At 46.1% G+C, this 22,458-nt stretch overlaps 2 protein-coding genes across 2 annotated transcripts; one reads left to right on the forward strand and one right to left on the reverse strand.

Moving 5' to 3' along the window:
* Nucleotides 1–737: 737 nt before the first annotated feature.
* On the forward strand, nucleotides 738–14,578 carry LOC147971972 (uncharacterized). The gene is made up of 3 exons (XM_087522899.1): nucleotides 738–1,250; nucleotides 1,420–1,581; nucleotides 14,156–14,578. Exons 1-3 carry the CDS (start codon nucleotides 738–740, stop codon nucleotides 14,576–14,578), a joined length of 1,098 nt encoding a protein of 365 aa, XP_087379025.1.
* Nucleotides 14,579–20,920: 6,342 nt separating this feature from the next.
* On the reverse strand, nucleotides 20,921–21,650 carry LOC125509700 (uncharacterized). The gene has a single exon (XM_048674724.2). It carries the CDS (start codon nucleotides 21,520–21,522, stop codon nucleotides 21,163–21,165), a length of 360 nt encoding a protein of 119 aa, XP_048530681.1. The 5' UTR covers nucleotides 21,523–21,650; the 3' UTR covers nucleotides 20,921–21,162.
* Between the last annotated feature and the right edge of the window lie 808 nt (nucleotides 21,651–22,458).

The raw sequence follows: 22,458 nt of genomic DNA on the forward strand, positions 1-22,458 counted from the left end.
GTATTGCATATGATCCTACCCCCCTGGTTAAAGGATCCACTTGCTTAGCTTTTCTCCTGTTCTTGTGTTTGCAGGACATCTGGCATCATATACTGTCCCTTCTGCCACTGCCAGATGCTGCGCGAGCTGGCTGTGTGTCTCAAACATTTCGAAGCTCCTGGAGATCCCATCCTAACCTCACCTTAAGTATGGAAACGCTGCGCCTCGATGGACATACATGCAGAGAAGATAAACTGGCACGGGTTTTCACCAAGAGAGTCAACCGCATTATGAGAAAACACTCAGGCGGCGTGAAGACATTCAACCTTAGTTACTCCCTCCTTTCCGGTTTTCCGGTTTATAGGACTTATCTCAAAATTTTCGTTTTTCCATTTTATAAGGCTTAATTTGGTTGTTTCCCATCACATGTTCATATTCCAAGGTGCATTAAATTATTGCATGCAAGTATTAAGAGAAAATTGACCAGTGCATGTACTTTATGCATGCATGCATTGCAATTAATGCATTGATAAACATAATGTTTTAAGGAAAATGAGAGCATTAATTAGGTGCTTTTGCAAACTACAAAAAGTATTCCATCACTCATCATCTATCTTGGTTGGTGAGATTTTTGAATTGAGTCCTATAAACCGGAAAAGAGGAAGTATAATTACCTTCGTTCTTTTCTGGACACTAGTTATCTCAACAGGTGTCTTGAGATTGCTGTTACTCCAGGGATTGAAGAGGTCAAACTTTCAATGCCTCTAGGATGCACCGCGGTTCATTACGAGTTCCCATGCCCGGTTTTATCCAACGGGAGTGGAAACTCGATTCGATATCTTCACCTCAGCCGTTGCGCCTTCCATCCCACGGCCGGGCTTGGTTGCTTGACAAGGCTGTTTCTGTTGGAGGTGTGCATCGCGGGAGATGAGTTAGGGCACCTTCTGTCCAGTTCTCTTGCTATGGAAGAGTTGTGTCTCAATAGTTGTGATAAGATAATTCGCCTCAAGATATCTTGCCTGCTAAATCGGTTCAGCTGCCTGTCAGTGTTTCATTGCAAGTCTCTGGAAGTGATAGAGAATAGAGCTCCAAATCTTTGCTTTGTTCGTATTGATGGTGCTGTAGAGAAACTTCCGGTTGGAGATTTATTGCAAATGAAGAGACTACACATGTTGGATTACTACGAATCTGACATTATTCATGATGCTTGTTCCAAGCTTCCATTCATTATGCCAAATCTTGAAACCCTTAACCTATCTTCGGCTGGAGAGGTATATTCTCAAACTTTAGTTTTCCCATTATTGTTTTTGCAAGGATGACTAGCAGTAGATTTGATTGTCGGAGACAGGTATTGTTTCATATATATAGTTGTAGTCATGCCATTGAATATGTTTAACCTTTTTTAAGGGAAGAAAGTATTTAACCAAGATCTATATGCAGATGTTTAATACACCAATCTTAATTGTCAGATTCCTCTTCCTGAAGAACCTGCTGATTGATCTTAATGATGGACAAATGGGGAGCTTTTCCCCATCCTATGATTATTTTTGTCTAGCTTATTTCCTGAATGCTTGTCCTGTCCTAAAAAAGTTTGTCTTGGGTGTAAGGGCATCTCCAGCCGGTCCCCCAAGACGCCCTCCCAGGCCACTTTTTAGACGCTGGTGGGCAAAAAACGCCCCACTCGGTCCCCCAGAAAGCTGTTTTTCGCCGAATTTGACGAAAGTTAGCGCCGGCACACCCACCCCAATCCCAGGCCCATGGGGGCAGCTGGGGACACCGGCATGTCTTTTTTGCATGCACAGGCCCACTTGCCAGCCCATCTTTCTTCCCCCTCTCTCCTCTCTCCTTTCCTTTCTCTTTTTTCTTTCTCTTCTCTCCTCTTCTTTTCCATCCGCCACCTACCACACACACAGCCGGAGCGGAGCACGCATGGCCGCGGAGGGGCTCGTGCCCGGCGCGGAGCGGACAGCGCATGGCCGGGGCAGGGCTCGCGCTCGCCGGCCATCTTCGACGTCGCCGGCGAGCAGTCCCCTTGCATCACCACCAGCAGCTTCCCTACCGCTTCCGGCGCGGCTGCCAGCGCCTCCCTCATCTTCCGCTCCCCGCCTCCCGCGCAGCAGGACAGCCACAGCAACGCCACCACGGCCTCGCGCCCCATTTGCCCATCACGGCCGCCGGCGCGGCTGTAGTGGGCCGCCTCTACTACAGCATCAGCGCGGACTCCGCCGCGGCTGTGGACGCGGCCGCCACAGCGAGCGCGAGCGCGGGCACTGCGTCGGCTCGGACCATCGACGCTCGGGCGGGCCGCGCGCGTACCTGCACAGCTGCGGCCATGCACAGGATGGCTGTCGGTGATGCTGTTGGGGAACGTTACAGAAAACAAAAATTTTCCTACGGTTTCACCAAGATCCATCTATGAGTTCATCAAGCAACGAGTGATTAGATGCATCTACGTACCTTGTAGATTGCGAGCGGAAGCGTTCAAAGAACGGGGATGAGGTAGTCGTACACGACGTGATCCAAATCACCAGAGATTCTAGCACCGAACGGACGGCACCTCCGCGTTCAACACACGTACGGAACAACCACGTCTCCTCCTTCTTGATCCAGCAAGGGGGAAGGAGAGGTTGAGGGAGATGGCACCAGCAGCAGCACGACGGCGTGGTGGTGATGGAGCTGCAGTACTCCGTCAGGGCTTCGCTAAGCACTATGGAGGAGGAGGAGGTGTTGGAGAGGGAGAGGGAGGCAACCAAAGGCAAAAGTAAGAAGTCCCCCATATCCCCCACTATATATAGGAGGGCCAAGGGGGGGGGGGCGGCCCTAGGAGATCTAATCTCCTAGGGTGGTGCGGCCAAGGGGGAGGAATCCCTCCTCCCCAAGGCACCTAGGAGGTGCCTTCCGCTCCTAGGACTCTTCATCCTTGAAACCCTAGGCGCATGGGCCTCTTGGGGCTGGTGCCCTTGGCCCATGTAGGCCAAGGCGCACCCCCTACAGCCCATGTGGCCCCCCGGGACAGGTGGCCCCACCCGGTGGACCCCCGGGACCCTTCCGGTGGTCCCGGTACAATACCGATGTCCCCGAAACTTGTCCCGATGGCCGAAATAGGACTTCCCATATATAAATCTTTACCTCCGGACCATTCCGGAACTCCTCGTGACGTCCGGGATCTCATCCGGGACTCCGAACAACATTCGGGTTACTGCATGTACATATCCCTACAACCCTAGCGTCATCGAACCTTAAGTGTGTAGACCCTACGGGTTCGGGAGACATGCAGACATGACCGAGACGACTCTCCGGTCAATAACCAACAGCGGGATCTGGATACCCATGTTGGCTCCCACATACTCCACGATGATCTCATCGGATGAACCACGATGTCGAGGATTCAAGCAACCCCGTATACAATTCCCTTTGTCAATCGGTATGTTACTTGCCCGAGATTCGATCGTCGGTATCCCAATACCTCGTTCAATCTCGTTACCGGCAAGTCACTTTACTCGTACCGTAATGCATGATCCAGTGACCAGACACTTGGTCACTTTGAGCTCATTATGATGATGCATTACCGAGTGGGCCCAGTGATACCTCTCCGTCTCACGGAGTGACAAATCCCAGTCTTGATCCGTGTCAACCCAACAGACACTTTCGGAGATACCTGTAGTGCACCTTTATAGTCACCCAGTTACTTTGTGACGTTTGGTACACCCAAAGCACTCCTACGGTATCCGGGAGTTACACGATCTCATGGTCAAAGGAAAAGATACTTGAAATTGGAAAACTCTAGCAAACGAACTATACGATCTTGTGCTATGTTTAGGATTGGGTCTTGTCCATCACATCATTCTCCTAATGATGTGATCCCGTTATCAATGACATCCAATGTCCATAGTCAGGAAACCATGACTATCTGTTGATCAACGAGCTAGTCAACTAGAGGCTTACTAGGGACATGATGGTGTCTATTATTCACACGTGTATTACGATTTCCGGACAATACAGTTATAGCATGAATAAAGACAATTATCATGAACAAAGAAATATAATAATAATACTTTTATTATTGCCTCTAGGGCATATTTCCAACAGTCTCCCACTTGCACTAGAGTCAATAATCTAGTTACATTGTTATGAATCGAACACCCATGGAATTCTGGTGTTGCTCATGTTTTGCCCTAGGGAGAGGTTTAGTCAACGGATCTGCTACATTCAGGTCCGTATGTACTTTACAAATCTCTATGTCTCCATCTTGAACATTTTCACGAATGAAGTTGAAGCGACGCTTGATGTGCCTTGTCTTCTTGTGAAACCTGGGCTCCTTGGCAAGTGCAATAGCTCCAGTGTTGTCACAGAAGAGTTTGATTGGCCCCGACGCATTGGGTATGACTCCTAGGTCGGTGATGAACTCCTTCACCCATATTGCTTCATGTGCTGCCTGCGAGGCTGCCATGTACTCCGCTTCACATGTAGATCCCGCCACGACGCTCTGCTTGCAGCTGCACCAGCTCACTGCTCCACCATTCAACATATACACGTATCCGGTTTGTGACTTAGAGTCATCCAGATCTGTGTCGAAGCTAGCGTCGACGTAACCCTTTACGACGAGCTCTTCGTCACCTCCATAAACGAGAAACATGTCCTTTGTCCTTTTCAGGTACTTCAGGATATTCTTGACCGCTGTCCAGTGTTCCTTGCCGGGATTACTTTGGTACCTTCCTACCAAACTTACGGCAAGGTTTACATCAGGTCTGGTACACAGCATGGCATACATAATAGATCCTATGGCTGAAGCATAGGGGATGACACTCATCTCTTCTTTATCTTTTGCCGTGGTCGGGCATTGAGCCGAGCACAATCTCACACCTTGCAAAACAGGCAAGAACCCTTTCTTGGACTGATCCATTTTGAACTTCTTCAAAATCTTATCAAGGTATGTGCTTTGTGAAAGACCTATGAGGCGTCTCGATCTATCCCTATTGATCTTGATGCCTAATATATAAGCAGCTTCTCCAAGGTCCTTCATTGAAAAACTCTTATTCAAGTAGGCCTTAATGCTGTCCAAAAGTTCTATATCATTTCCCATCAAAAGTATGTCATCTACATATAATATGAGAAATGCTACAGAGCTCCCACTCACTTTCTTGTAAACGCAGGCTTCTCCATAAGTCTGCATAAACCCAAACGCTTTGATCATCTCATCAAAGCGAATGTTCCAACTCCGAGATGCTTGCACCAGCCCATAAATCGAGCGTTGGAGCTTGCACACCTTGTCAGCATTCTTAGGATCGACAAAACCTTCCGGCTGCATCATATACAATTCTTCCTTAAGGAAACCATTAAGGAATGCCGTTTTGACGTCCATTTGCCATATTTCATAATCGTAGAACGTGGCAATTGCTAACATGATTCGGACGGACTTTAGCTTCGCTACCGGTGAGAAAGTCTCATCGTAGTCAACCCCTTGAACTTGTCGATAACCCTTAGCGACAAGCCGAGCTTTATAGATTGTCACATTACCATCCGCGTCTGTCTTCTTCTTAAAGATCCATTTATTTTCTATGGCTCGCCGTTCAACGGCAAGTCAGTCAAAGTCCATACTTCGTTTTCATACATGGATTCTATCTCGGATTTCATGGCTTCTAGCCATTTGTCGGAATCCGGGCCCGCCATCGCTTCTTCATAGTTCGAAGGTTCACCGTTGTCTAACAACATGATTTCCAAGACAGGGTTGCCGTACCACTCTGGTGCGGAACGTGTCCTTGTGGACCTTCGAATTTCAGTAGGAGCTTGATCCGAAGTATCTTGATCATCATCATTAACTTCCTCTCTAGTCGGTGCAGGCACCTCAGGAACATTTTCTTGAGTTGCGCCATTTTCCGGTTCAAGAGGTAATACTTCATCAAGTTCTACTTTCCTCCCACTTACTTCTTTCGAGAGAAACTCTTTCTCTAGAAAGGACCCATTCTTGGCAACAAATATCTTGCCTTCGGATCTGAGGTAGAAGATATACCCAATAGTTTCTTTAGGGTATCCTATGAAGACGCATTTTTCCGATTTGGGTTCGAGCTTTTCAGGTTGAAGTTTCCTGACATAAGCATCGCATCCCCAAACTTTTAAAAACGACAGCTTAGGTTTTTTCCCAAACCATAATTCAAACGGTGTCGTCTCAACGGATTTCGACGGTGCCCTATTTAAAGTGAATGCGGCAGTCTCTAAAGCATAGCCCCAAAAAGATAGTGGTAAATCGGCAAGAGACATCATAGATCGCACCATATCTAATAGAGTGCGATTTCGACGTTCGGACACACCATTTCGCTGAGGTGTTCCAGGCGGCGTGAGTTGTGAAACTATTCCACATTTTCTTAAGTGTGTACCAAACTCGTGACTCAAGTATTCTCCTCCACGATCTGATTGCAGGAACTTGATTTTCCTGTCACGTTGATTTTCAACCCCACTCTGAAATTCCTTGAACTTTTCAAAGGTCTCTGACTTGTGTTTCATTAAGTAGATATACCCATATCTACTCAAATCATCAGTGAGGGTGAGAACATAACGATAGCCACCGCGAGCCTCAACACTCATTGGACCGCACACATCAGTATGTATGATTTCCAATAAGTTGGTTGCTCGCTCCATTGTTCCTGAGAACGGAGTCTTGGTCATCTTATCCATGAGGCATGGTTCGCACGTGTCAAATGATTCGTAATCAAGAGACTCTAAAAGTCCATCTGCATGGAGCTTCTTCATGCGTTTGACACCTATGTGACCAAGGCGGCAGTGCCACAAGTATGTGGGACTATCATTATCAACTTTACATCTTTTGGTACTCACACTATGAATATGTGTAGCATTACGCTCGAGATTCATAAAGAATAAATCATTCACCATCGGAGCATGACCATAAAACATATCTCTCATATAAATGGAACAACCATTATTCTCGGATTTAAATGAGTAGCCATCTCGAATTAAACAAGATCCTGATACAATGTTCATGCTCAAACTTGGCACTAAATAACAATTATTGAGGTTCAAAACTAATCCCGTAGGTAAATGTAGAGGTAGCGTGCCGACGGCGATCACATCGACCTTGGAACCATTCCCGACGCGCATCGTCACCTCGTCCTTCGCCAGTCTCCGTTTATTCCGCAGCTCCTCCTGTGAGTTACAAATATGAGCAACGGCACCGGTATCAAATACCCAGGAGTTACTACGAGTACTGGTAAGATACACATCAATTATATGTATATCAAATATACCTTTGGTGTTGCCGGCCTTCTTGTCCGCTAAGTATTTGGGGCAGTTCCGTTTCCAGTGACCCTTCCCTTTGCAATAAAAGCACTCCATCTCAGGCTTGGGTCCTTTCTTTGACTTCTTCCCGGCAGCTTGCTTGCCGGGCGCGGCAACTTCCTTGCCGTCCTTCTTGAAGTTCTTTTTTACCCCTGCCCTTCTTGAACTTAGTGGTTTTATTGACCATCAACACTTGATGTTCCTTCTTGACTTCTACCTCTGCTGATTTCAGCATAGCAAATACTTCAGGAATGGTCTTTTCCATCCCCTGCATATTGAAGTTCATCACAAAGCTCTTGTAGCTTGGTGGAAGCGACTGGAGGATTCTGTCAATGACCGCATCATCCGGGAGATTAACTCCCAGCTGAGTCAAGCGGTTATGTAACCTAGACATAGTGAGTATGTGCTCACTGATAGAACTATTTTCCTCCATCTTACAGCTGAAGAATTTGTCGGAGACTTCATATCTCTCGATCCGGGCATGAGCTTGGAAAACCATTTTCAGCTCTTTGAACATCTCATATGCTCCATGTCTCTCAAAACGCTTTTGGAGCCCCGGCTCTAGGCTGTAAAGCATGCCGCACTGAACGAGGGAGTAGTCATCAGCACGTGTCTGCCAAGCGTTCATAACGTCTTGGTTCTGTGGTACGGGTGGATCACCTAGCGGTGCTTGTAGGACATAATCTTTCTTGGCAGCTATGAGGATGATCCTCAGGTTCCGGACCCAGTTCGTGTAGTTGCTGCCATCGCTTCTTCATAGTTCGAAGGTTCACCGTTGTCCAACAACATGATTTCCAAGACAGGGTTGCCGTACCACTCTGGTGCGGAACGTGTCCTTGTGGACCTTCGAATCTCAGTAGGAGCTTGATCAGAAGCATTTTGATCATCATCATTAACTTCCTCTCTAGTCGGTGCAGGCACCTCAGGAACATTTTCTTGAGTTGCGCCATTTGCCGGTTCAAGAGGTAATACTTCATCAAGCTCTACTTTCCTCCCACTTACTTCTTTCGAGAGAAACTCTTTCTCTAGAAAGGACCCATTCTTGGCAACAAAGATCTTGCCTTCGGATCTGAGGTAGAAGGTGTACCCAATAGTTTCTTTTGGGTATCCTATGAAGACGCATTTTTCCGACTTGGGTTCGAGCTTCTCAGGTTGAAGTTTCTTCACATAAGCATCGCATCCCCAAACTTTTAGAAACGACAGCTTATGTTTCTTCCCAAACCATAATTCATACGGTGTCGTCTCAACGGATTTCGACGGAGCCCTATTTAAAGTGAATGCGGCAGTCTCTAAAGCATAGCCCCAAAAAGATAGCGGTAAATCGGTAAGAGACATCATAGATCGCACCATATCTAATAGAGTGCGATTACGACGTTCGGACACACCGTTACGCTGAGGTGTTCCAGGCGGCGTGAGTTGTGAAACTATTCCACATTTCCTTAAGTGTGTGCCAAATTCATGACTCAAGTATTCTCCTCCACGATCTGATCGTAGAAACTTGATTTTCCTGTCACGTTGATTTTCAACCTCACTCTGAAATTCCTTGAACTTTTCAAAGGTTTCAGACTTGTGTTTCATTAAGTAGATATACCCATACCTACTTAAATCATCAGTGAGGGTGAGAACATAACGATATCCACCGCGAGCCTCAACACTCATTGGACCGCACACATCAGTATGTATGATTTCCAATAAGTCGGTTGCTCGCTCCATTGTTCCTGAGAACGGAGTCTTGGTCATTTTACCCATAAGGCATGGTTCGCACGTGTCAAATGATTCATAATCGAGAGACTCTAAAAGTCCATCTGTATGGAGCTTCTTCATGCGTTTGATACCTATGTGACCAAGGCGGCAGTGCCACAAGTATGTGGAACTATCATTATCAACCTTACATCTTTTGGTACTCACATTATGAACATGTGTAGTAATACGTCCGAGATTCATTAAGAATAAACCATTCACCATAGGAGCATGACCATAAAACATATCTCTCATATAAATGGAACAACCATTATTCTCAGATTTAAATGAGTAGCCATCTTGAATTAAACGAGATCCCGATACAATGTTCATGCTCAAAGCTGGCACTAAATAACAGTTATTGAGGTTTAAAACTAATCCCGTAGGTAAATGTAGAGGCAGTGTGGCGACGGCGATCACATCAACCTTGGAACCATTCCCGACGCGCATCGTCACCTCGTCCTTCGCCAGTCTCCATTTATTCCGCAGCTACTGCTGTGAGTTACAAATATGAGCAACGGCACCGGTATCAAATACCCAGGAGTCACTACGAGTACTGGTAAGGTACACATCAATTACATGTATATCAAATATACCTTTGGCGTTGCCGGCCTTCTTGTCCGCTAAGTATTTGGGGCAGTTCCGTTTCCAGTGACCCTTCCCTTTGCAATAGAAGCACTCCGTCTCAGGCTTGGGTCCATTCTTTGGCTTCTTCCCGGCAGCTTGCTTGCCGGGCGCGGCAACTTCCTTGCCGTCCTTCTTGAAGTTCTTTTTACCCTTGCCTTTCTTGAACTTAGTGGTTTTATTGACCATCAACACTTGATGCTCCTTCTTGACTTCTACCTCCGCTGATTTCAGCATCGAGAACAACTCAGGAATGGTCTTTTGCATCCCCTGCATGTTGAAGTTCATCACAAAGCTCATGTAGCTTGGTGGAAGCGACTGGAGGATTCTGTCAATGACCGCATCATCCGGGAGATTAACTCCCAGCTGAGACAAGCGGTTGTGTAACCCAGACATAGTGAGTATGTGCTCACTGACAGAACTATTTTCCTCCATCTTACAGCTGAAGAACTTATCGGAGACTTCATATCTCTCGATCCGGGCATGAGCTTGAAAAACCATTTTCAGCTCTTCGAACATCTCATATGCTCCATGTCTCTCAAAACGCTTTTGGAGCCCCGGCTCTAAGCTGTAAAGCATGCCGCACTGAACGAGGGAGTAGTCGTCAACACGTGTCTGCCAAGCGTTCATAACGTCTTGGTTCTGTGGGACGGGTGGATCACCTAGCGGTGCTTGTAGGACATAATCTTTCTTGGCAGCTATGAGGATGATCCTCAGGTTCCGGACCCAGTCCGTATAGTTGCTGCCATCGTCTTTCAGCTTGGTTTTCTCTAGGAACGCGTTGAAGTTGAGGACTACGTTGGCCATTTGATCTACAAGACATATTGTAAAGATTTTAGACTAAGTTCATGATAATTAAGTTCATCTAATCAAATTATAATGAACTACCACTTAGATAGACATCCCTCTTCTAGTCATCTAAGTATAACATGATCCGAGTTAGCTAGGCCGTGTCCGATCATCACGTGAGACGGACTAGTCAACGTCGGTGAACATCTTCATGTTGATCGTATCTTCTATACGACTCATGCTCGACCTTTCGGTCTTCTGTGTTCCGAGGCCATGTCTATGCACATGCTAGGCTCGTCAAGTCAACCCTAAGTGTTTTGCATGTGTAAAACTGTCTTACACCCGTTGTATGTGAACGTAAGGATCTATCACACCCGATCATCACATGGTGCTTCGAAATGACGAACTTTAGCAACAGTGCATAGTTAGGGGGGAACACTTCTTGAAATTGTTGTGAGGGATCATCTTATTTACTACCGTCGTTCTAAGTAAACAAGATGCAAAACATGATAAACATCACATGTAATCAAAAAAATAAACGTGACATGATATGGCCAATATCACATAGCTCCTTTGATCTCCATCTTGGGGCTCCATGATCATCTTGTCACCGACATGACACCATGATCTCCATCATCATGATCTCCATCATTGTGTCTCCATGAAGTTGCTCGCCAACTATTACTTCTACTACTATGGCTAACGCGTTTAGCAATAAAGTAAAGTAATTTACAAGGCGTTTCTCAATGACACGCAGGTCATACAAAAAATAAAGACAACTCCTATGGCTCCTGCCGGTTGTCATACTCATCGACATGCAAGTCGTGATTCCTATTACAATAGCATGAACATCTCATACATTACATATAGATCATTCATCATTCATCACAATTTTGGCCATATCATATCACAAAGCACTTGCTACAAAAACAAGTTAGACGTCCTCTAATTGTTGTTGCAAGTTTTTACGTGGCTGAAGTAGGATTCTAGCAAGAACGTTTTCTTACCTACGTGAAAGCCATAACGTGATTTGTCAACTTCTATTTACCCTTCATAAGGACCCTTTTCATCGAATCCGCTCCAACTAAAGTAGGAGAGACAGACACCCGCCAGCCACCTTATGCAACTTGTGCATGTTAGTCGGTGGAACCGGTCTCACGTAAGCGTACGGGTAAGGTTGGTCCGGGCCGCTTCATCCCACAATACCGTTGAAGCAAGATAAGACTAGTAGCGGCAAGAAAGTTGACAACATCAACGCCCAAAACAAGTTGTGTTCTACTAGTGCAAGAGAACTACGCATAGACCTAGCTCATGATGCCACTGTTGGGGAACGTTGCAGAAAACAAAAATTTTCCTACGGTTTCACCAAGATCCATCTATGAGTTCATCAAGCAACGAGTGATTAGATGCATCTACGTACCTTGTAGATTGCGAGCGGAAGCGTTCAAAGAACGGGGATGAGGTAGTCGTACACGACGTGATCCAAATCACCGGAGATTCTAGCACCGAACGGACGGCACCTCCGCGTTCAACACACGTACGGAACAGCCACGTCTCCTCCTTCTTGATCCAGCAATTGGGAAGGAGAGGTTGAGGGAGATGGCACCAGCAGCAGCACGACGGCGTGGTGGTGATGGAGCTGCAGTACTCCGGCAGGGCTTCGCTAAGCACTATGGAGGAGGAGGAGGTGTTGGAGAGGGAGAGGGAGGCAACCAAAGGCAAAAGTAAGAAGTCCCCCATATCCCCCACTATATATAGGAGGGCCAAGGGGGGGGGCGGCCCTAGGAGATCTAATCTCCTAGGGTGGTGCGGCCAAGGGGGAGGAATCCCTCCTCCCCAAGGCACCTAGGAGGTGCCTTCCGCTCCTAGGACTCTTCATCCTTGAAATCCTAGGCGCATGGGCCTCTTGGGGCTGGTGCCCTTGGCCCATGTAGGCCAAGGCGCACCCCCTACAGCCCATGTGGCCCCCCGGGACAGGTGGCCCCACCCGGTGGACCCTCGGGACCCTTCCGGTGGTCCCGGTACAATACCGATGTCCCCGAAACTTGTCCCGGTGGCCGAAATAGGACTTCCCATATATAAATCTTTACCTCCGGACCATTCCGGAACTCCTCGTGACGTCCGGGATCTCATCCGGGACTCCGAACAACATTCGGGTTACTGCATGTACATATCCCTACAACCCTAGCGTCATCGAACCTTAAGTGTGTAGACCCTACGGGTTCGGGAGACATGCAGACATGACCGAGACGACTCTCCGGTCAATAACCAACAGCGGGATCTGGATACCCATGTTGGCTCCCACATACTCCACGATGATCTCATCGGATGAACCACGATGTCGAGGATTCAAGCAACCCCGTATACAATTCCCTTTGTCAATCGGTATGTTACTTGCCCGAGATTCGATCGTCGGTATCCCAATACCTCGTTCAATCTCGTTACCGGCAAGTCACTTTACTCGTACCGTAATGCATGATCCAGTGACCAGACACTTGGTCACTTTGAGCTCATTATGATGATGCATTACCGAGTGGGCCCAGTGATACCTCTCCGTCTCACGGAGTGACAAATCCCAGTCTTGATCCGTGTCAACCCAACAGACACTTTCGGAGATACCTGTAGTGCACCTTTATAGTCACCCAGTTACTTTGTGACGTTTGGTACACCCAAAGCACTCCTACGGTATCCGGGAGTTACACGATCTCATGGTCAAAGGAAAAGATACTTGAAATTGGAAAACTCTAGCAAACGAACTATACGATCTTGTGCTATGTTTAGGATTGGGTCTTGTCCATCACATCATTCTCCTAATGATGTGATCCCGTTATCAATGACATCCAATGTCCATAGTCAGGAAACCATGACTATCTGTTGATCAACGAGCTAGTCAACTAGAGGCTTACTAGGGACATGATGGTGTCTATTATTCACACGTGTATTACGATTTCCGGATAATACAGTTATAGCATGAATAAAGACAATTATCATGAACAAAGAAATATAATAATAATACTTTTATTATTGCCTCTAGGGCATATTTCCAACAGATGCGGCCTCCTTGAGGATCCTCGCCAGATCGGTTTCTTGGCATCTTCGCTGACTCCGCCCGCAGACAAGACGGCAGCCATGGCCTCCACGGCCATCTTGACCCGTCCATGCTTCTCCGTGTCGTCCCGGGTCAGGTAGGGCACCATCTCCGGCGCCATGGTGGCCAGGATCCTCACCGCGTCGACGTGCGCGTCGATGCCCCCGCCCGCGCACTCCACGGCGCATGGCCGGGGCGGGGGCTCGCGCTCGCGCGGCTGTGGCCGGAGCGGAGCACGCATAGCCGCGGAGGGGCTCGCGCGCGCATGGCCGGGGCGGGGAGGGCCTCGTATTCTTCGTCCTCGCAGTGGCCGTCCCTGTGGCCGCGAGCGAGCAGGGGGGAGCCGGTGCGTGCGTGCACGCGCGGGCGGCAGCAGCGGAGGGCGGCCACGACCAGGCCCGGGCGCGAGCTGCTGGAAGGCGACGCGTTCGACGGCCTCGCTTGGGGGTGGAAACGGCTGGAGATCTTTTCACCCCCAAGCTAAAAATTTCGCCGGCAGCCCCCCAAGCGGCGAAAAAAATGCCTCCTGGGGGGCCGAACGGCTTGAGATGCCCTAAGTCACTTCTCCTCTAGCTTGCAACCATGATATCAAGTATCTGCATGCTGTGGAACCATTTAACTCGTGTGTTGCTCCTATGGATGTAGGTATCACAGACTCGAGTAAAGCATGAACTGATTTCTGATGGAGATATGAACATGAGAAGGGTGCCAGGACATCTCCATTGCAGCGTCAAGAATGTCAGGATAATGGGCTTCTGCTCTGCAAAGAGCATGGTCGAACTAACCTGCCATATTCTTGAGAATGCGACTTCGCTCGAGCGCCTTACCTCGGACGCCATATACGACAATAGTAGTTATGGAGACGCTGAAAGATCTTGTGTCGGGGAAAAAGGTGAATGCAACCCGAAAAGCAGGAGTATGATCATGCACGCCCACAAAGGGCTGGGGGTTATTGGTAAATATGTCGTGGAGAAAGTTCCCTCCACGGTTCAGTTGAGTGTGAAGAAGCTCTGCAGCCGTTGCCATAAAATCAAATCCAGGTATGGTAATCGGACTACCACTCCCTAGCGTCCTATCGGGCGTTGAATGGGAGCTTCCCCTTGAGAATGCTTTGGTCTTAGTTAATTTTGATTTGTTTCCTAGTATTTGTTTCTTAGAATCACGTCCGGTCTCCTTTTCAAGAACAAATGAGGCTATTTTGAAAATAATTTGGTAAATTATGTTTTTTCTTAATGAATAATTTATTTAGTAAGATATGCTTTCCATGATGGAAGCATGTTTTTGTGCACTGGAAGCATTCTTTTTTTTTTTGACAAGACCAACCGTTTTATCATAAAAAGACATGGATTGAACGAAATTTTATATTATCTCATGGAGGAAAGTTAGTTCTCCTCAAGTCTATGTTGTTCAAGCTATTTTTACATATGCTATGTCTGCTTAATCCTTAAAGAAACTCGCAAAGGAATCTTTGGTGGGGTGACGAGGACAAACAAAAGAGGATGCGCTGGATGACTTGGTGAAAAATATGTGTCAAAAACTCAAGGAGTGATGGATTTTCATGATATCTATTGTTTCAATTTGGCGGCGTTCCATAAACAAGTGTGGTGTCTCCTTGAGGACTCAGAATCTCTTACTGCCACAGTCTTGAGAGCCAAGTATTTTTTTCGGAAGGTGATTTGTTGAATGATCAAAAGAGGATGCACTGGATGACTTGGTGAAAAATATGTGTCAAAAACTCAAGGAGTGATGGATTTTCATGATATCTATTGTTTTAATTTGGCGGCGTTCCATAAACAAGTGTGGTGTCTCCTCGAGGACCCAGACTCTCTTACTGCCACAGTTTTGAGAGCCAAGTATTTTTTCGGAAGGTGATATGTTGAATGCAAAACTAATAAAAGGCCAAGTATTATGGCGGGAGTCAATTTCTGAAGCATGGTTAAATAATATTAGTAGTTGGGAAGATGCGTGGATCCCAAATTGTGTTGATAGAAAAGTTATCATTTGTTGATCCTGCTATGGGATTAATAGGAACTATTGTTTTTTATGGGCCAAAGCCCATCTATAATTCAACACTTATTACTCCTCGATGCTTACTTTGTGAAACTAGGTGGAGCTTTATGGTAGGTAGGCCGAGGGCCAACTCATTGGCGGTTTGTTTTGTCGGACCTAAATACCTGACAGTTTAGCTAAAAAAATTACCTGACAGTTTGGAAGCTTGACGTCTTGTGTGCCAACTGCCAGCAGAGTCTGAACTCTTGGGGTTTGCAGTTTTGCACTTCGAGCCTTTAGTAGACATTACCCTAACTGGCCTTATGAAGGGTTGTTTGAAATGGGTGTATTTTGTGTGGCCATCGGTATTTAGTTCGAACTTAAATTAAATACCGATGGGTACAAATAAATTACATCCATTTCAAAGAGGGCCCAAGCCTAAGTCAATCCCTCCCAATCCCGAATGCGACGTATCACTCATACCCCTCTCCCTCGACACTGGCAAAAAGTGCATGGAGGACATTCTACCCTCTCCCCAGCGCTGGCGAAAAGCACATAGAGGACATGCTACGTCTTCAGATCCACGCAAAAATAAATGTCTGCACTCTAATTTACTACTCCCTCTGTTCCTTTTATAAGACATTTAGACAATTCAGATAGCAGAAAACAGGTCAAGTGTCACCTGTCCAAAACGTCTTATAAAAAAGAACAGAGGGAGTGCACAAGTGCGTAAAGGAACATCTTAGGGCCCATGGATTAAGTGTAAAATGAGTGTGTTCCCCAATATTTAGCGCAAGTTTGAACTGAATACTGGGCAGCACATAAAATTTACATCCAATCCAAGCAGGGCATTAGTTAACAGTGATGTCATCAGATATGAGATCTTTAACGTGTTGAGATAAACTAGGATGGCTGTTAATACTCCCTCTATTCACAAATATAATATGTTTTCCATATCTCAATATGGACTACATGCGAACTGAAATGAGTGAATAAACACAATTAAACATGTCTATATACATCTGATTCACAAAAAATAGCACATCTTATACTCCCTCTATTTCTTTTTAGGGAAACGTTGCCTACCGGTGGACCGACCGAAGCTTCGGCCGGTCGCTCGCGCGCCACTCGATCGCGAAGGGATCTAGCGCTAGGCCAATGTTTTTCGTTGTTTGTTTTTCCTTTCCTCGGCCCACCCGCGTGCCCTAGGCCCACCATGACTGTTTTTCTTTCTCTCATCCTATCTGATGCGTCGTACTCTGTCCTCCGTTATCTTCTTCCCCGCGTGGTCGTCTTCAAGTTCCTTCTCCACAAACCGATCGTTGAAAAGCTCCGACATGGGGGTTGGGAAAAGGAGCTGCAACCGGAGCCCAGCGAAGATGCATCTATGGGAGAATCACCACCGGCCAACATGCGACCATGGCGGCCGCATGCTGGAACCAGCGTCGCGGCATGCTGGAACCAGCATCATTTTTTGCTACATGCATTCATGGTGGAGCTACAATCCGCGACGGCGGAGACGAGTTTTTGCTGCAATCGTCATCAGTTTTTGCTACGACCGGCGAGAAATTTTGCTACATCCGTTCATGCCAGAGATGCGACTGGGTTGGGACGGCGACGAAGATGTTTTTTTGGCTACCACCGGCATTTTTTTTGCTACAACCACGTTGCGTTTGTGCTACAATCAGCATCTCATTTTGCTACAATCAGCTGCAACCGACGCGGTCACCACGCTCGCCGGTTGCAGCTTTTCGAGAACATGGATGAAGCTTTTCAATGTACAAACACTTTCAAACTGAAAAAGCTGCAACCGTTACCAAAAAAGCTCCAACCTTAATTAGATGAAAAAAGCTTCAACCAAAATATGTACAAAGTTTTCAATCGGGCATTGCTCCACGGAAAAAGTTACAAACGTTCACAGATAAGCTTCATTTGTAGTTGAAAATAGCTTCAACCCACGAGTAGTCCAAGCAACATTCGGCAAGGATGGAAGTCGTGGGTTTCATGCTACATGCTACAAGCGGTCCTGGATTTTGCCATGACCGGTGTCATATCTAGCTACAACTGCAATCATGGTTTGCTGCATCGAACAACATGCATTTTTTTGCCAGAAGTGAAGCTAGATTTTTTGCTGGAACAGGGTGAGCGAGAGGTTGCAACCACGAGGTATGTGACCGACGAGCTGCGACTGGACGGGCATGAGCAGCGGCAAGCACACCGGCGAGCTGCGGCCGTCGCCACCGAAGCTACGAGCGTCGCTGCCGAGAGCTGCAACCACCGGTGCAGCTACTACATGGGTTGAGGCGGCGACGAGGACGGACGACAAGGATGGGGACCTGGCAACGAGGACGGGGACCGGCGACAGGGACGGCCGGCAAGGGTGGGGACCAGCGAGGCGGGCGGCCACTGGAGAGCGCGTGGCTGATGAGAAGCGGAGGGTCCTTTTCTCACAAGCATGAGGGAAGAAGATGACCTGGATGGATAAGGATCCAGCGGCTTGGGAGGAGCCGATCGGGCGGCTAGGGTAGGACCGGCCGAAACGTTCGGCCGGTGCGCCGGCGCCTAGCAGTGCCCTTCTTTTTACTCCGCATATAAGATTTGGTCAAAGTCAAACTATACAAAGTTTGACCAAATTTATATTAAAAAAACGAACATCTACAATACTAAAACCATATAGTATGAAAATATGTTTCATGGTGCGTCTAATAATACTGATTTCATATTGTGAATGTTTATATTTTTTAATATAAAGTTAGTCAAACTCTACAAAGCTTGACTTTGACCAAATCTTATATGCGAACTAAAAAAACGGAGGGAGTATCAGTTTGCTGAAGTAATATGACAAGGACAAGTCAACAAATGAGGAGAATCTGCGTGACTTTACATTTCAATGCCAATATGCCATAGTATTCATCTCATTCTTTTCTGCTTAGTTAGGTTCAACTCACGTGTTTTGCTCATAAAAAACAGTATGGCATCATGCTTGCTAAAATCAGAACTCAAATAGTCAAATATCTTGTTAACATATCATTCGTCAGAGAAAACATTGATTGCGTGAAAATGTAAGCTATATTTTCTCAAGAAAGCAGGAATTTTCTGTAAACAAAGTTGCAACGGCAGTATTGACGCACACAGTACACACACTTCAAGGAAATCACTTGTGAAACTAATAAACCTGATGAATTAAAGTATTCATAATTGACATTTACACTAAGTGTCACAGGAAAAAGAACACTGACAGTACACTAGGGGGGCAATGAGGCATGGCCAAGAATGTTCATCTGCAGTGATAGATTTCAGTCGTCCGAATTTCTCTTTCCAACAAAGGTGGCCCAGTTCATGAATTATTCCACCCATAATCTTTTGAGAAACCAATAACATCGTTTATCTATGAGGAGTACCTTGGTTTCTTTCTATTTTACATAGGGGTTCTGGGTATCACACAACAGGTTTGGGACAGGTGCTATATCCAGATACTCATCTTGACCCCTCTGATCTACCAGTACGAAGGCATTCCACAAATATCAGCTAGTAATTACATCAGGATTTCACCTGATACAACACGGAAACCATGAAACGGTCTATTCAGTTTGAGACCTCTCCTGCAGTCACACAACCTTTCCTCAGCCACTTCTCCAACAGAACAAACTACCGTACTGGTTCAGTTAACACTCCTTCATTGATCATAAGGAATAAAGAAACAGTCATTTCCAATGTCCTATGCCACTAACCACTACCTATAACATTGTTTAAGCATTATCTCTATGTTTTCATGTTTAGAATTGCTCATGATCTCGTGGGCAAAGATAAACGAGATGGTAAACCATCTTGGGCTTTGGTCACCTAAACTTAGGGCTTCTAACAATATGGACTCCTTCTGGGGTACAATGTATCAGAGCTGCTGTAAGCCAACACGTGCAGCAGCTGGAGAAGAAAGCAACAAATGAGGCAAGATCTCCTTGACATTGTACATAATGTAGGGAAGCTACTAGGAGATTCTTAAGATCATATACTCTTTGGTTGGTTTGGGAGTTGGAGTTGGCCTCTTATTTGAGTCAGGATAGTTATTTGCTAGTTTATCCTACAAAGAACATGTGTCTTATCTTATGTTATTTCGCCATCTCGGCAAGAATGAATAAACCAGTTTACCACAGAGAAGTGGCTAGCTGGGAATGAGCCACTAAGGAACGAATAAGTGAACATATAGAAATTTTAGGACAGATTATGGAGTGGAGTAAAAATGCATTGGGAAGGTGCAAGCCACCATCTCTCTCCTCTTTAATTACCCCACCTCCAATGAGCTAAGTGCATGTAGAAAGTGAGGAGACCATGTGTTGAATGTTATTGGTCTTGATTATTGTGTGATGAGAGAGAAGCATTTTTTTCTACTTCAAAATGCATTGGGAAGATAGAAGTACACTCTTTTGTGGACAAATTTTGAATGTCAAACGTCCGCGAGGGAGTAGATGATTTCACTCTATCCCTTTACCCTCTACCCGTGTCCCCTCACTCCTTTTGCCCTCCCCTCCCTCCCATTCCTTTCCTCAATTTGGCAAATACCAAACTAGCTGCACAATGGAGTACAAATAAAGAAGAAGAGACTACTGTTCAGAGTTAATAGTGCCTTGATAGTGATAGTGCATGTGTGGAAGGTTTGTGTTGAACAATTGATAGCCGAGTTGACATGAAACAAATCAATGCATTTATAAGCTCTGGGAAGTATGAATAAAAAAAGAAAATAACTATAGTAGACATAGTGCAAAGTTATTCCTGCTGACTTTACTATCACGCCTAACTAGCTACTAATCCAATAACCAGAGCAATTTTACCACCAACCATGGTGTCAAGAAATAGAATGGGGTTATACATCCTTCACAGGATCAGCAAAATTCAAGTGTGCAACTGTTCATGGTATCTATTTTAACTCTTTGAGTTACACAAAATGATTCATCACAATTTGCAACAAATGTTCAAACAAACTCTACTTCAATCACACAAACTCAACTAATTGTTCATATTTTATCAAGTAGAAATAAAGGCCAAGCTTACAGCATATCCTAAGACTCGAATTTCATTTAGTAATCTACACATACTATTTACCTGTATCTTTTATAAAGATAGGGCCTGATCATTTACTGAAGTAACATGTCACGTGTAACCTTTCTTCTATCGACAGAGTGTCCACTCATCATTGGAAAAGAAAAGGAAGAGAGACAATACCCAAGCCCTCTAAAAGCAAGCATCACCTGTAAGTTCTAACAAGCAAGCAACATTTCAAGCTGTTCAATGCGACAACTGATTTATTCATTTTCTGCAACAAGTCATATCAGGCGAAGAGAGACAGGTATAATCAGTCCTAATTACGCTCCCGAAAGCATGTAGCAAATTATGACCAAGGAAATAAAAAAGGGACGCACAAGATAATACAATGCCGAGAAATTCCAAAATATTTTAGGGACAGGGCATTTGGAAATGTATACGGCATCTGCCATCATCATCAGATAAATTTTAACAACAAAACAGAAACAGAAACATAATGTTCAGCCCAGGTCCCATCAATATCAGATTGGTACATCACAAGTTCACAACCAACCCTTATTGGAAGCAAAACAGAACAGAAGCAACCTAGGTTTCGAGGAAGACCTGGGGCGCCCGCGCGCGGATCACTCTGACAGGGCGTCGGCGGAGGCGGACGCGGCGGCGAGCTCCTGCTGCTGGAGGCGCTCGAGCGCCTTGTGGTGCGCCCAGGTCTCGAGGGTGAGGTCGGGCTTGGCGTTGAGCCCGACGCCGAGGATGACGACGGTGAGGAAGGAGGTGACGTAGCAGGGGAGCTCCCAGTCCTCCCACTTGCGCGACTCGCCCGGCGGCGGCGGCGTGCGGTTCATCGGGTACCCCTTGGGCCGCACCTCGTGGCCGGGCGTCGTCCAGCGGCCACCGCCGTCGCCGTGCCCGCCGCGGAGGCGCGCCGCCGCGCTCAGCCGCGCCCGCAGCATCCCTCCCGCCGCCGACGAGATCGCCCGCATCGTGCCCGGTTGGTGCGTGTGTGCGAGGTGGAGGATTGGAGATCGGAGAGAGGGGTCGCCGATTTGGGGGCTGCTGATCTGCGGAGACGATGCTGGCTGGGGTGTGGACGCTCACGCTGCAGAGAGTGGTGTAAGTGGGCTGGACTTGGTCAGTGTTGGGCTACACTATGAAGAAGTGGGTGATCTTTAGTGGGCCGGAGGTTGGACCGTAGCAAGTAATATTGTCACTATTCTCTAAAAAAAAAGTAATATTGTCACTAAGGACTGCCGAAAAAAATATGAGAATTCCCTCTCCAAATGAGATGTGAATATGCTTCAAGCATATTTTTTCAATATTAGATTTGTGTGCCATTTACTACAGTACATTTAGTCGGGTTGTTCACTTAGTTACTATAGCTCTACCCTCTCCAAAAAAATTTAAGAACTTTATATATGTAAAAATGTACGAGAATATGCTTTAAGATTGTTTTACAAAAAATAGCTACATATGTAAATTATCTCCTAGATTTTGGTCGCCTCTTCACCTTGGTACTACGGCTGCTCTTTTGCGAGTCATGATTTAATAAAGCCGGCATATTTCTTCCACAAAACTATTGTACAACATGTGTTGTTAATCTCAAATACTGATAAGAAATTCCTTTGTCAATATATCAGCAAAAACTTCTAGAAACTTCTACGCTCACATCTGAAAAATGGATAATAGCTCCATCTACTTGACCTGGCTTTTGATAGGGGAGAAATGATTCTGAAGCATGAAAAAAAAATAGGACAAAACACAAGCCATTGATCAGCTCTTTCAAACTGTCACAGCATACTAAACTTCATTATTCGTCCATTTTAGGTGGAAGGTTCACTTGAATAAGTACTGACAAGTGCAAATCGGCTCACACGAATCAGCTCTACAGTCTTGAATTCAAGCCCAGAACACAGCCAAGC

This window comes from Triticum urartu, chromosome 5A (assembly GCF_056163025.1).
Source record: "Triticum urartu cultivar PI428250 chromosome 5A, HENAU_Tu73, whole genome shotgun sequence".
NCBI lineage: Eukaryota > Viridiplantae > Streptophyta > Magnoliopsida > Poales > Poaceae > Triticum > Triticum urartu.

Excerpts from the sequence above, each read along its gene's own strand:
- LOC147971972 (XM_087522899.1), top strand. The coding sequence starts at position 738 with ATGCCTCTAGGATGCACCGCGGTTCATTACGAGTTCCCATGCCCGGTT. Across the intron at positions 1,251-1,419 it reads ACCTATCTTCGGCTGGAGAG|ATGTTTAATACACCAATCTT; the intron begins GTATATTCTCAA and ends ATCTATATGCAG. Across the intron at positions 1,582-14,155 it reads TAAAAAAGTTTGTCTTGGGT|GTATCACAGACTCGAGTAAA; the intron begins GTAAGGGCATCT and ends CTATGGATGTAG.
- LOC125509700 (XM_048674724.2), bottom strand. The coding sequence starts at position 21,522 with ATGCGGGCGATCTCGTCGGCGGCGGGAGGGATGCTGCGGGCGCGGCTG.